Source organism: Arabidopsis lyrata, assembly GCF_000004255.2.
Source record: "Arabidopsis lyrata subsp. lyrata unplaced genomic scaffold ARALYscaffold_6, whole genome shotgun sequence".
NCBI classification, from domain to species: domain Eukaryota; kingdom Viridiplantae; phylum Streptophyta; class Magnoliopsida; order Brassicales; family Brassicaceae; genus Arabidopsis; species Arabidopsis lyrata.
Window position 1 is genome coordinate 6,753,898 of NW_003302550.1, and position 14,762 is coordinate 6,768,659.

At 32.3% G+C, this 14,762-nt stretch overlaps 2 protein-coding genes across 5 annotated transcripts; both read right to left on the bottom strand.

Moving 5' to 3' along the window:
• Window positions 1–7,472: 7,472 nt before the first annotated feature.
• LOC9307795 (glutamine synthetase cytosolic isozyme 1-4) lies at window positions 7,473–10,848 on the bottom strand. Of its 2 annotated transcripts, XM_021021673.1 has the most exons (12): window positions 10,544–10,841; window positions 10,262–10,301; window positions 10,032–10,135; window positions 9,886–9,934; window positions 9,655–9,761; window positions 8,819–8,906; window positions 8,602–8,730; window positions 8,429–8,503; window positions 8,283–8,336; window positions 8,147–8,184; window positions 7,910–8,069; window positions 7,473–7,798 (listed from the first exon to the last, which is right to left on the bottom strand). In XM_021021673.1, the coding sequence occupies exons 1-12, from the start codon at window positions 10,615–10,617 to the stop codon at window positions 7,646–7,648; spliced, it is 1,071 nt and encodes a 356-aa protein (XP_020877332.1). In that variant the 5' UTR covers window positions 10,618–10,841; the 3' UTR covers window positions 7,473–7,645. The 2 variants fall into 2 exon arrangements, with proteins under 2 accessions (XP_020877332.1, XP_020877333.1); XM_021021674.1 differs by lacking the exon at window positions 7,910–8,069 and having other exon boundaries at window positions 7,687–7,747; window positions 10,544–10,848.
• A 684-nt stretch (window positions 10,849–11,532) lies between these two features.
• LOC9309853 (putative beta-glucosidase 2) lies at window positions 11,533–14,365 on the bottom strand. 3 transcript variants are annotated; one of them, XM_002873739.2, is made up of 12 exons: window positions 14,106–14,365; window positions 13,949–14,012; window positions 13,759–13,808; window positions 13,592–13,667; window positions 13,347–13,506; window positions 13,009–13,249; window positions 12,807–12,925; window positions 12,511–12,734; window positions 12,390–12,415; window positions 12,183–12,270; window positions 11,993–12,089; window positions 11,533–11,905 (listed from the first exon to the last, which is right to left on the bottom strand). In XM_002873739.2, exons 1-12 carry the CDS (start codon window positions 14,232–14,234, stop codon window positions 11,668–11,670), a joined length of 1,512 nt encoding a protein of 503 aa, XP_002873785.1. In that variant the 5' UTR covers window positions 14,235–14,365; the 3' UTR covers window positions 11,533–11,667. The 3 variants fall into 3 exon arrangements, with proteins under 3 accessions (XP_002873785.1, XP_020877324.1, XP_020877325.1); XM_021021665.1 differs by having other exon boundaries at window positions 13,759–13,792; window positions 13,947–14,012; XM_021021666.1 differs by lacking the exons at window positions 13,592–13,667; window positions 13,759–13,808; window positions 13,949–14,012; window positions 14,106–14,365 and having other exon boundaries at window positions 13,009–13,244; window positions 13,347–13,422.
• Between the last annotated feature and the right edge of the window lie 397 nt (window positions 14,366–14,762).

Consider the following 14,762-nt stretch of genomic DNA (forward strand, 5'->3'; position numbering starts at 1 on the left):
TCTTTTTTAAACTAAAAAGGTTTGGTTTGTAGAAGATGAAGAATTTTTTGCAAACAAAGAATATTCGCAGCAAACCCATACTTATTTTTGTCTGAAAATGAAGCCGTTATTTGGAATTCTTTCTACAACCGGTTTATGACTTCAAAATTTGACAAATCAGGCATCACTAAACCATTACAGTACCACTCATAATTAAAGCTTAAGATTTAACTCGATTTAAGCTTTAAAGAAAACTATGATGGCATTATTTAAAAATAATCAGTTATTTATATTTTCATTTTTGATTGAAACTTGAATTAAACAAAAACTCCATAAAGTTTTAGATGCTATATATATTCCATTAATCAATCAATAAAATCCACTTAAGTTATACATAATACATATTGTCACTTAAGTAAGCATAGTTTATTCTTTTTCAAAAAAAAAAAAAGTAAGCATAGTTTATATATGCTCTATCTGTAAAGTTCAGACATTAGTTTTTTGGGTACATTTATTTTTAAGTACTGTGTTCGTATTATTTATTTTGTAGTTGTAGATCTGAAATTCATAACGAATTTCGATTCCAAAATAATTTCTGGTTATAAAAATCGAAAAAATAAATAAAGAGTGTGATTAGTGAAAATTATTCAAGTAGGGCAAAAGGCAAGACTCCTATAGCTGCCTAATAAACCAGCTGTTGTCCTCTGTCTATATGTATGCTGAATATTAATTTAACTTTTATAATGGACCCATATGTTTCTTGCATTCTGTTACCATTATGGAAAAATTGTCCTACACATTAGAGAGAAAAAATAAAATAAAAAATTTGGACTGAAATAAACATTTGCTCATTTTTGTAATTGAGAGAGGGAAAGAGATCAAGATTAAGGAATATATAAGAAATAATCGACCCCATTGGAGCGTCCTGCAAAAGTGTTTTCTTGTGTGGTATCTTAACGAACATATATAATATAATCATTGCATAATAATTTTAGTACTGATTTTTACTTAGCTAAAAATAATAATTAAAATTTTCAAAATATGTATTTAGAAAATAAAAATTCTAATTTTCTATTTATTATTATATATATAACTCATATGTGCTCATTTTTTGTGTGTATTACTCACAGATTATCATGATTGGGTGGGTCTACTATTTGATTGTAGTATAATTCCTAAGAAACAGTGAAGTGTAAAAAATAAGAGTAAAAGAAATGAAAAGAATGTTCTTGTAGATACTTTATTTCAAAAGTATTAATTAGACTAATTTGATGAAAACATGGTGATACAAATTAGTACTCCCTCCGTTTCAGTTTAGTTGTCGTTTTAGGATTTAAATTTTGTTTCATAATAGTTGTCGTTTTAAGTTTTCAATGCAAATGTTTGGTGAAAATTCCAGTTTTATCCTTACAATTTTAATGTTTTGGCCAATAAATTTTTTTATAAAATATATTAATAAAGAGTAAAACAGAAAATTTAATGTTTTCTTAATTTGTGTGAAAAAACCTTAAACGACAACTAAAACGAAACGGAGGGAGTATTGTCTTATGCGTCAAGCTTTTCAAAGAAAACAAACTTTCAAAATGGGCATTAATTAGTTTTTGGTATTTACATGGGAATAGCCCAACGTTATTTATTCATCATTGTCTCATTAACAATGATACTCCCTCCGTCCCACATAGATGAATTTTTTAGAAAAAAATTTGTCCCACAAAGATACAAGTTTTGTGTTTCTAATGTCAAATTTAAAACAGTTTACCTATTTTACCCTTATTAAATAACAATAAATAATATACATTTTAAAATATGTTAAAAAGTTAAAAAGTTAAAATTGTCATTACACATTATTTTTTAAAGAATATGAAATTTCTAAAAAATCTATTTTTGTGGGACGGAGGAAGTATATAATATGTTTTCTCACTTTTTTTCCATTTTTTTTTCTTTTCCTTTCACTCTCACCGAGCACAAATATCCCTCTCAACTCTCAAGTGGCCATTCTAATTGGAGAATAAAGTGAATACTAAAATCTTCCATATAATGTTTAAAGAAACACCCAAAAAATACTTTTAAGCTTTACGCATTTTGAAATATAATCTTAGGGTTATTTTGGACCCACCACTTTATGATATGCAAATAGCAAAATTTCTAGAGTTGTGAATTAAATTATTTCATTCCCTTCCAATCTCAAAAAGAAGGAAGCAAGAAAAAGGTTGACATTAATATCCCTTTTAAAGATTTTGGAAAGTTATAGCTAAGAAGAAGCTACATATATTTCCTACTCCTCCGTTTTTGAATAGTTGTCGTTTTAGAGAAAATTTTTTGTTTTTAATTAGTTGTCGTTTTCAGTTTTCCATGCAAAATTTATTACTTTTTTATTTTTTATATTTATTTTTATTATGCAACTTGATTTACTATTGGTTAAATTATGTTTAGGTAAATAATTAATGATATTTTTATATTGAAAAACTAACAACATTAATAGTTTTTTAATTTGTGTGCATATAGTTAAAACGACAACTATTTGAAAACAGAGGGAGTATCACACAATGAAATTGCACGTTGCACGGCTAAGCCGGGTGAGAAAAAAAATTGATTAGAAAGAATACACTCAAATTAAGAAGATTTTTCTAGTGATACTATTTGGGAGCTACATAAGATATATATACTAAAAAGTTATCATGATCCATTGGATGTATAGATATAGTTTTGTTTAAAGTTTGATCACTGCCTAGTAATAATTTTGAACATATTCAATAGCTAGAGAGATATATTAAAACTGGGAAAAAAGAGGTTCAATGTTTTAATATTGGAACCAACAGTAGTACTTCCAACATATAATTTTTCAAAGATTACTATTTAAAGTCTAAAAGGCACATTTACTTATCACTTAGCTTATAGAAAATAAAATATAATTTGTTATTAAACTCAGAAGTTGTTCGATTTCATTTGTAAACAATCTCTCCCGTAGTTCCGTTTTAGGTTTTCAGTTTTGAATATTAAATTTATATTTGTAGTTGGCAAAAAAAAAATCTATATATAATCATACCGATTACTCAAAATTTCGATACTAATCAAGAAATGTTAATATATATTTTCATCAAACTTAATGTCAATATTTAAAAGAACAGAAATCCTTGTTATATTCTTTATTTCACCACAAATCGGCCACTGTATGCCAATTGTTTTCCCTTCTATAGGAATAAATCTATAGAAAGGAAAAAAAAAACGAGATGGGGCCTCAGGAATTGGCAAATTGTACCATGGGTTGGTTCAAATGCAATGGACAAGACCGAAGATTGGGGAAGAATGAGATGTGGCATGAAGGTGTTGTAGTTGTCTCATTAACCAACAACAGTCATAGAGAGAGAGATGTGATGTACATTGTTCATAAGGGGGTCCATATCTTTATATTAAAATTTGTTGAATATATATGTAACGTCAAATTCTCTATATCTATATATTATTATCATGATTAATATATAAAGTTAGAATATTATGAGGGTGAAAGAGCACACAACACCAAAGAATGTACTGTGACACCCACCAACATTTCGTAACTATAATACATATATTGTACTTACCATACCGACTAGGTTCCAAACCATACCGGTTTTTTTATTATTCTTCCAGCCTCATGTCTCGGTTCTATATTTATTAACTTTGGATTCAAGTTAATATTTGGTTACTACTCATGGACCGTATACATCCACAACCTAATGAATGATTGTTATGAATGTGATTGTAGATTAAGAATTGCTGAATTATATTTATTTCGTATGTATTTAACAACTGATTTAATTTTCATATATATAACATAAAAGAATAAAGTTGTGGGGTGTAAGGATTTTCCATGGAGTATACATTTGCAGTTTAAAAACCACATTACATTTTATTTTATTTTTTATATGGGAAAGTATTTTCATGTAGCGAATTGATTTGGGAAATGAGTGTAAATCTGTATGCCTTGAGTTTGATTCTGGTTTGAAAGAAAGTCATGGCACGTTTTGAAGGTCAGGATCGATGGCGTGTCATTTGGTTCTTGCTTTGCAAATTGAACCTTGGCTTCTTCTCAGTTGAATATCCGGTGAACTAAGTTTTTTTGTTCGAACTAGTCCACTTCTACAATTAGTCAGGTGGCTTAAGTCAGTTGTGATTGGACATGTTTTAGTCATGTACGCCCAATATGATGTTGACTTGAATTATCACAAATCACAAATATATATATATATATATATATATATATAGTATTTATGTTAAATTTAGACATGAATTTATATATATAATATTTAAAAATTGCATTAGAAAAAATCTACTATTAAATCATGTTTTGCAAATGAAAGATTAAGAAAGGCGATATATACATCAACAAACACAATCTATGAGCACATCAGATTTATGAGAGTTTTTATAACAACTCTATCTATAAACCCATCACATTTATGGGTACGTTGATATGGATTTTTCTAAGTAGGTATGAAATCTAAATGAGCTTTTCCACAAGATGTTAAAAAGTGGGCACTATATAAAAAATTGACATAAATGTTGGAATATCTCAAAATTCCAATACGCAAAGTCAGCATAAATGGATCAAAATCTTAATTAATTGATGTAAGTTTAAGGTTGAGAGAGAGAAAGCAAGAAGAGAGAGGAAGAAAAGGAGCAATTCAATGTAAAAAGAGTGATAAATGTGAAGAGACAGAAGGGCACAGGACTTTTCTGCCCATTGCATAAAAGATAGCTTGATGTGAGAGGTGATGAAATCATTTTGTAATCGATTGCTTTATGATTGCTCCTTTATTTTATTTTTATTTTCTTTTATTTTATAGAGAGAGAGCGAGCAATTAATAATAAGTGAAAAAGTTATTATTGGGTTGGAATTTGTTTTTCTTTCTCTAAAGCTGTTAAAAAGTAGAAGAGAAAAAAGTAAATATTCAATAAACAAAGTGCTTTTCCCAAAGCTTTTTTTCCCCTCTGTGTTCTCACTTATATCTGACAAATTAAAATAAAATAAAAGATAAAGTCAAGGGAAGGAAAAAAAAAGCAAAAGTTATAAAAAAAAGCTGCAAGATGATGAAGGTATAATGACTAAATGATAATCGAATGCATGCATGCATTGCATTGTCCTATTTAGACACAACACATACCACAGTAACTTTATACTAACTTTTACTGACTCGTTTGTTTCAATTCAACTCTCAAAGCATTTACTTCTTCGACTTCCACTATTGTTTTCTCTAGATATATATGTTTAAATCTTTAACAAAAAAAAAAAATGTTTAAATCCCCCAAAGAATTCACAGAGCTTCTTCCAAACTATATGTGTATACATGTAAACATGCATCATGCATGCATGTCAATCTTTTACAGTTTTACATGCAGATTGTTTTTTTTTTTAAATAAATATAACTGGGTAGATTTAAAACCTTTTATCAAAATTTATTTAAAAAAACCAAAATCTAGTATCAACTATCCAATATTGTGGAACCATAATGGACGAAACGAGACTTTATCTTAACATGGACCAACAGGACGAGTCTTAACTAGTGGATAATAAAATAAAAGTTTTAGCCCAAAGTAGTTTAGAGCTTCTAAGTTTTATTTGAGCTGGGCCACGACTCGTGTTTGAGTTTGGTGTAAAATAAATAAATCATAGACACATCTGAGAAAGAAAAAATCGATGAACAAAAAAGTAGAGAACTGACCCAAAAATTTTTATAAATCTTGTCCAATTTAGTCTTGCCCTAAATCCTTGACGGGAAAAAAGAGAGTCAATCCTAGCTTTTTTGTTTGAAGCCGAATAGAATTGGGCCCAAACACTCTATATATGTTGGATTTAATAATACAAAACTAATTGGTTTTGATGAATTTCGTAGGCAAAAAATGACGAACACGATATAAAGTTTATTCATAAGTCCCTGGAGAGAGGTATTCGTTGTAAAATCAAGCTAGATCACCAACTGATATAGCTTCATAAGAGCAACAACAATGGTTGAGTTCTTAAAAAGATCTTTAAACATATTTTAATCATAAACTATGACAATTTTAAAGTTAAGAGTTTTTGATGAATCCTTAAAATTTTATTTGTCCAATGGTAGAGTCATTAGGTGGATTCTTAAAAAAAAAGAATTGTCTCTTTGGATCTGGTTCCTCAAGTGATGGAGGAGACTGCATTTGTAGATTCTGGTCCTTGTTAGTAGAATCTTTGGTCACAGAAGCATGCCAATCAAGCATGGCCTTCTCTCCTCCCCGAAGCCATTCATAGAAGCATGCCAATCAAGCATTCTGTAACATTTTATCTACAACCACAAGCAATTAAACTAACAGATTCTTGAAAAACCAAAAAAATCTTTATCAAATCTACCAATCTTGAAGAAGAAAGCTTATTACACACTCTCAGAGGAATTTCATCAAACACTAACTAGACATCAATTCTATATGATAATTCCACTCAAATAGAAACTCTATTAAAAGCCAATCCTAAGCTAAACTCAATGCTACAAAGCAAAAAGACAACAACAAATGTCGCTGAATCAAATACAAGTTTGAGTCTAAAATCGTAATCAAAAGCAAAATATATAGCTCTATGTAGTGATTGATTCAGGTAAGATCTTGATCTTATTGCTTGTTGTTTGCGTTGAAATCAGTACAGAAGAAAGAAAACGAGAGAAACAAGCGATTTCTTCACTCGAGAATGCTTCACTCTCAAGAGGAATCTACAAGATTTTAGGTTACGCAAGAAGAGATTCAAAGCTACGTACGTACCTACACGAGTCTCCTACAGGTTGATGAAGAAGACGAAGAAGAATCAAAACCAGAGAGAGAAATCGAAATGGTGAATTCAACAATTATTTGTTTTCTCATTAGACAGACCAATGGAAAGTTGACACGTATGAACTCTTAAAACCAAAAACAATTCTAAACTAAGGTACGTTTCTTACCAAATTTTATATTTTTAATTTGATTTGGGCAATTTTCTTAAGGATTCATGGCCTAAGAAACTCTAAAAACCCTCCCATTGGGCTTGCTCTTAAGAGGCTAGGTTCAAGAATTTTTTTCCCAAGTATCAAAATAGCAAAGGCTTTCTATATTGTATGGTTATAAATTTGAGTCCATAAAACCGAATTGGGCCCAATAGATATACTGTGTTAAAAACAAAAATCAGTTATTCGATTTTTTGGACGTATCTTGGTGTGATTTTTAGGCCGACTAGTAAACGGAGAAGCCCAATAGAAATCCAAATTCTGTGTTTTAGGATTATTCATTTTTTCTGACTCGTGGAGTTTTTTACTGAATTTTAATCGGATAATTTTTTTTTTGACAAAAATTTGGTAAAGGACGACCGACGAAGTTAGGTTAAATTCCGTTTATTCAGTTGGACTGTACTTCGTTTAAATTTCGTTTTGGTTTCTGTCAAAATAATTGGTTTAAAATTCGGTTCATACGTCCCGGTCTAATCTAAAACTAAAATCTAAAATTTTGTAGAGATTTAGAAATAGAAGAAAGTAAATGTTGTCTGAAATTACGTCCATGTTCATTATTCCCAGAACTTCAAATCAAACATTTAAAACAAAGAACACATGAGAACTGTTTCAGAATGAGAAAGAGACCATAGATGAATGAACATGAACTGATATTAGAGATTCCTTGAAGCTCAAGGTTTCTTCTTTCATGGTTTCCAAAGGATTGTGGATTCAGCAATCATGGAGGTCACAGTGTAAGGATCCATGTTCGAAGCTGGCCTACGATCTTCAAAGTATCCTTTTCCAGCCTTCTCAGTGTCACGCCCAACCCTAATCGATGCCCCTCGGTTTGCCACACCCTGTATAAACCGGTTTAGTTAGATTGTGGTTTAGGGTCATGTGATATGAAAACTGTACAATGGTGCTGTGTTTTAAAAGCGGCTTATTATGAGTTTAGTAAAGATTCTTACCCATAAGAAAGTGTTGATATCGGCGGTCTCATGTTTTCCGGTGAGACGACGCTCATTGCCTTCACCATAAGCAGCAATGTGTTCCTTGTGACGCAATCCAAGCTTCTCTATCGCTTTCTTTATGACCTCGTACCCTCCATCTTCTCTCATCGACTTCGTACTGCACAAAACTAAATCCCAATTGAGAAAAAACAAAAACACAGAGCAAGAATCATAAAAACAAGAACCAGAGCAGACCTGTAATTTGTGTGTGCTCCTGCACCATTCCAATCTCCCTGAAGTAGAAAACAAAAACAGAGTAATTGAGTGAATTTTACTGTACCAAATATTTTTGTTTATTTTTTACTGTTTGGTAGAAAACAAGAAAACAAACCGGAATTGGTTTAGGGTCTAGAGACAGAACAACTCCAGCCAATTCTGTGATCCTCTGTTTTCACATATCCAAGAAACAAAGTCATAAAACAGAGGTATATAAGAAACAGAGAGAAAGTGTGTATGAATCGCCATGAGTATATATACCTCGAGGATGTAACGAGCGACCCAGACCTGATCAGCGGCAGCGATTCCAACGGTAGGACCGACTTGGAACTCCCACTGAAACCCACACAAAATTAGTTTCAAGGATTTGATTTCTTGTTCTGAAATTGATAAACTCGATATTGAATCAGAAGAACAAAAGGGTAAAAGTAAACCTGGCCGGGCATAACTTCACCGTTAGTGCCACTGACATCGATTCCGGCGTAAAGACAAGCTTTGTAATGAGAATCTACGATGGCTCTTCCAAAGGCTTTGTCTGCTCCAACTCCACAGTAGTACGGTCCCTGTTTTTGTTGAGGAAGATCTTTTTTTTCTTAGTTTGATTTTGAGGTCGATATAAATTTTTAGATTGATCGCCGGAAAAAGCTTTACCTGAGGACCTGGGAAACCGCCGACCGGCCAACCTACCGGCCACTTAATATCCTTTTGCAGCAAAGTGTACTCTTGCTCAATTCCGTACCTGAATTTCAATATTTGAATTTTTTTAAACACCTTGATAATATTGAAAAAAATAAATAGTCGATTAAACCAAACATGAAAATATTATCGCACATGATCAATCGTATAACGCTTTTTCCTAGTAAGAAAAAACTTTATCTAGGTGGAGTGTTCACATGATAATCATAAATCGTGCAACTAAGGGAAACATTTTCTGCCTCATCTCAGAATCCAAGACGAGTTTTGACTTCGCCACAGATTGCTCCGAGCTAATTTCCACTTTGATAACCCATCTGAATAGCCTACCTTAACAGTAGAATTATAACTTTTGCAGATTGCCTCGCAAAAAAGGCAAGTGCACGAGGTTCTTTATTCTCCCATGTAAGCACATCGGCTCTAGATTGGCTCTCTTTAGAAGAAAGTCTCCATCCGATTACTTAATAAAATGGTGTTTGACGGAAAAAAAAAAAACTTACAATTTTGAAAATATATTTTAAATGGTAAAAAAACAAATACTTCAAAAGATGGTAAACCATTACATTTCATAAAAAATATATATACCATTCATTATTGTATTTTATTTTAGGTACGATTTTTAAAGTACTTAGTACAGAGACAGACGAACGAATACGTTGACAGTTTTATTCTTATATTATATAGGTCAAATTGTTTATATGTTTATAATTTTTGGTTCTAAGAAATATATAAACTATGCAAAACTATAGTTTTGGAACGATAATTAGATTATCATTTCATTTTAAAATATTTACCATGTTTCTTCGGCGACAACACTAGGGTCGCTAAAGATCTTAGCGGCCGCATGCCTTTTGTTCGTCGGAATCGGCTCTCCGGCCGGTGTATATGCGTCACACATCACCTAATACCCAAATCAATCCCAAGAATAAAATATATAAAAATTTAAACAAAATTTAAAAACTACACAAGGATTGAGTTTAAAAGAAAATTTCATAAAGAGATTGTGTTATTGAGATTTCATTTACAAGGATGTTGTTGCCTCTTCTGAAGGGGTCTTTGAAGATAGCTTGAGGGCTAAAACAACAAAAACAAAAAAAAACCCAAACTAATATTAATTCACGATTTACAAATTTCATTAATTATTAATTGATAATTAAAATTTTAAACGTACTAGATGATGACTTCACTGTCATCGCCGGGAGCTTGGCCGGTGCTTGAACCGTCGTAGTTCCATTTCGGTAACTCTGATGGATCCTTCACTGGTCCTGGCAAAGTCTGCAATAACAATATAATGATTTCCTTTTCTTAACTCTTTTTAAAAAACATTTACAAAGTCTGCAATAACATTTTTTTTTTGTTTAAAAAACAAAAAAAAAGTAAAATTTATATTTTTATAGTTACCCTTGCTTTGCTTCTCATATCCAAGCCCGATCCACCAATCCTATTCACCAAACACACACAAAATCTTTCAACGTAGTAGATGAGACAAAGGTTTAAACTTTTGACTCATGTTTAAGAAAAAACCTCAAGAATATGATATTTTTTTTAGACACAAACACAAACTCAAAGCAAACTTTTTGATCTATTATTATAAATGAAAATCATAAAGATACTATGTTTTTAATACGCAAACTGAACTTCAAACGCTGAAATTGACAGAGATCAAGGAAGAAATTTACGAACCATATGTACTCGGCGATGATCTGGTCAGTGGAATCGGAGAGATCGAGATTGATTAAATCTGCAAGTGAAGACATTTTGTAGGAATCTGAAAGAATAATAGACGTTTTTTTTGGTAACACTAAAGAGTTTCCTGCGAGTATTGATATATAGGGAGGGAGGTGGGGGTAGTAGGTGTGTGCTTGACTTTGCTGCTATGCTTTGGAAATTGTTTTTGGTAAAAAAAAACGGAGGATGCGAAAATATCGGGCTATTATTGGAAATGCGAATTATCAGGAGATTCTGGCTTTATAAGATTCTATATTTGCAGAATCTTTTTTTTCTTAACATCATTTGCAGAATCTTTTTTTGTTTTGCCGTTTTTCTATTATCACATTAGTTTCCATATAAATAAACATGATTTTGTTATAAAAAATAAAATGTTGACCTGATGTTCGAGCACCGTATAAAGTTTTTCACCTAACCCTAGTTCTCGTTCAATACACAATTACCAAACTTTGGTTGGAATATGTAAATTCCAACGGAAATAATAAATGGATTAGAATCATTTATATCGAAAATAGGAAAGCTAACGGGACAATTGACGAATCTTTTGAGAGAGAGTTTAATATGGGAACTAAAATAAATTAGGTTCGTGCACTAATTCTTTTCCTAAGTGGGGAATTGAGATATTTTAGAGCATTTTGGAAGAGTGCGTTCTTATATACAGTACCTAGTTTATGTAAATCGGAAGAAAACAAAATAAGTCCAAGATTTAGTTTATTTTTATCAAAAGATAATCCGGTTATTGTGGACACCCTATTTGTTTGCTTATGAAATTTTCTCTTCAAGTATTATTTTTTAATCTGATTTTTATTTTATTTTATTTATGATACTTATAACTTTTGACCAATATTTTCTCAAAGTCGTGGGGCTCAAACATTTTGAGTGCTGAGCAATAAGCTTCCACTAATTTCGAGATCCAAACTTTTATCTTTTAGAGATTCTTGTACTATTTTAAGGAATCTCTCACAATTATAATAGATTAAACGATTGTTGTTCTTAGGTAAACATAAACTTGGTATTTTTTATTCATTACATAACCGGACTTTATCAAACTGGGTCGGAATCATCAGAAATGCAATTCACTATAACGAGGAAGAAGAGAAGGTTCTATGCAATTGTGTGATGCCTTGGGAACCAAAAAAAGTGGTTTTGCCTTTGAGAAAATCAGAGTACCAGTGAGCAGAGAGTTTGGGAGATCTCTTTCGATGAGGATCACTGAAATTGACAGAGTATAATCCAAAACTAAGCTCGTATCCACTTAGTAACTCGTACAAATCCATAAATGACCATACGAAGTATCCTCTCGTGTCTGATCCATTCCTACACGTAATAATGTTTTTTTTTTCTTTATTACACAGACAAGAGCAGAGGAGAGAAGATCACAGTAAGAAACACTTTACTAATTACCTAACGGCTTTGAGTACAGCACCAATGTAAGCACGCAAGTACTCAATCCTACGTGTGTCCTTCTGTTGCAGCTGCAAGTCTGGCTTCATAGGTGTACCTATTCGTTTGCATTGGCAAGAGAATTGAGAAGACTTATACAAAAAAAAAAAAAAAACAAGAGGGGGAGAGATCAGAATAGAGAGAGGGAGACCATTCTCAAGAATGTAGACAGGAGGATTGCCATAGGCCTGCTTAATATGTTCCAGGACACTTTCCATAGCCCATGGAACAATATCATACTTGTCCAAACAAAAGCAAAACAACTCAGAAAGAATGATTGGGAAAACTTGTGTGTTTGAATGTATAAGGAATATTAATAGTTTAATATCTGAATTTGATAGCCTCAAAAAACTCTTACCCCGAAACCTGAAAAATTCCCAAGATCTGTCCCCCACAAGCAGAAAAGAGATGATTAGTAAACACAAAAGAGCAAAAGAGTTTGTTTTGTTATTTAAAAGAGGTTTGAGTTTGATTCTTACAAATCAAAGATACCCCCATGTCTGAGTAGAAATCCGGGTTTCTTGGAAGAGAAGGTTCGATTTTTATGTTTTTGACAGAAGCTGGAAAATAGTGCATGATCCCTATGAAGTCAGACGAGCCTTTAACTAGTTCAGATTCTTCCTTCGAGAAAATTGGCAGTCTTGATCCCACAGCTCTTTTCATTTCAACGGGATAGTCTCCAAATGTAAGAGGCCCAAGTATCCTAAGTTATATGTTTAAAGCCTTAGATATGTTTCCCAATTTGAAAATATCACTTTTATGTGCCTACACTCACCAGCCGTAGAAGAAATCTTTGGCTCTTTGAATTGCAATTTCATCATCCTTAGAGGAGCTTGTATAAGGAACAAATTCAAATGCATATAAGCTAAAGCCTACAGAACCACCTTGCTTATCCTGCACATTGTATAACATGTTGCTCGTTAGTCATGATCAATTCACACATCCATTATAAGGTTATGTAATATACTTATATAAACCTTGTACTTTTGCTTATACAGTCTTGAAACAGAGGCGTGTGCAAGAAGCAAGTTATGGCCTACAATGTATGTTTCAGTGGACGAGTTCCCTGATGAGCAGTTAGAACAACGACCAGGGGGGGAAGTCCCATCGTTGTAACCTCCGATAGTGAATACATTAGCCTCGTTGATCGTGGTCCAGAATTTGACGTGGTTCCCAAACTCTCTGAAACAAACATCTGCATAAGCAGTAAAGTCTTTGCTGCAATGGCAAATAATAGCAAGTTTTATCAACTTTTCTCTAGAGGTAATTAAGTAAATGCCGCGTTCTTGTTTTCTTTTGGTTATAGCTAGCTTACATGATTCTGCGGTTGATCCATCCTCCATAGTCATCCTCGAGATACTGAGGAAGATCGTAGTGGTGCAATGTAACATGTGGTTCGATTCCATGGCTGACAAGTTGTTGAATGAAGTTCTTATAGAATTGTAGACCTTTTGGGTTAACAGGACCTCTTCCATCTAGATGAGCTCATGTTATAAAGTTTGATCCTTTGAAGTTAAAATAAAAACACACACAAGAGCATGTTTGTTTGAGAAGACTTACTTGGTATAAGCCTAGACCAAGAGATAGAGAACCTGAATGCATCTAAGCCAGTTTCCACCATTAGTTTCACATCTTCCTGCACAATGAGAAAAATAAAAAGGTTTTGATGTAAATCAACTCTTGTTTGGTGAATAACATCTATAGAGAGATAGAGAAAAAACAAAAACCTTGTATTTGTGGTACCCATCACAAGCTATGTCTCCGTTTGCTAAGTTACCTATCACAAAAAAAAAAAAAAAAAAAAAAAACATACCAAAATTGGATATCAACTAAGAGTCAAGAAACACACTAATTAATTTGAGTTATCTTACTAAATTCCAAAAAAAAAAAAAAATCCAAAGAGCAAAAGAAGTTTACGAGAGTGAAGGAAAGTATCCCAAACGCTAGGCTTTTTCCCATCTTCATCAACAGCTCCTTCCCACTTTGAGAGAAAGCAGAGCAAATCAAAGATATTTCAGAAAATAATCGAAAAGTTTTACTTTGTTCTTTTTGATAACAAAATTTGCTCTCTCACCTGATAAGCAGAAGTGGCAGATCCAAAAGTGAAGCCTTCGGGGAAATCTCTCCTACTATAAACATCGCTGCATCTACCAGACAATGCAAGAAGCAGAAAAATGTAAATCACAGACAATATCACTCTCATTACGTCTCTGTTCTCTCGCAGTCTGTCTTCGTTCGCTCCATTTAAGCTAATAAGACTTTCACAAACCTACCCCCTGCTGTGTTTACTGTTTAGTGTGGAGAACTCGGAAACATTTATTTAAAAAAAAAAAAAACCCTCAAAAATAATGTCAAAAAAGTCACATTTGGACGAATAAAATATAAAGAGGGTCCAATTACAATTGGAACACGTTTAAAATTATCAAAAATATAGTCCAATTCCAATCTATGGGCATAAACTGCAAGACGTTTTGCAACCAAGACCATGTATCTCTCTGCCGACGGGTGTTCCATTGTTCCCCACTAAAGAGTATAGAATAGTTACTTACTGGAAAAAAAATATATATATATATATATAGTTACTCCATTTCTTGTTTTAATTTTTTTTTTCTTCATCGATCGTACTACTACTTAATTTTATTTATCTAGATTTTTTAGTCAAATGGTTAAACAAATATATTAATGTACAATAGTATTTTCATTGTAGTATTGTACTATAAAGTGAATATGA

Coding starts and splice junctions, on each gene's coding strand:
- LOC9307795 (XM_021021673.1), bottom strand. CDS start 10,617: ATGTCTTCACTTGCAGATTTAATCAATCTCGATCTCTCCGATTCCACT. Junction 8,907..9,654: donor GTTGTCGCCGAAGAAACATG/GTAAATATTTTA, acceptor ATTGAAATTCAG/GTACGGAATTGAGCAAGAGT. Junction 8,185..8,282: donor TAGACCCTAAACCAATTCCG/GTTTGTTTTCTT, acceptor TTTCTACTTCAG/GGAGATTGGAATGGTGCAGG.
- LOC9309853 (XM_002873739.2), bottom strand. CDS start 14,234: ATGAGAGTGATATTGTCTGTGATTTACATTTTTCTGCTTCTTGCATTG. Junction 14,013..14,105: donor CTGCCACTTCTGCTTATCAG/GTGAGAGAGCAA, acceptor TTTCTCTCAAAG/TGGGAAGGAGCTGTTGATGA. Junction 11,906..11,992: donor GCTGTACTCAAAGCCGTTAG/GTAATTAGTAAA, acceptor TATTACGTGTAG/GAATGGATCAGACACGAGAG.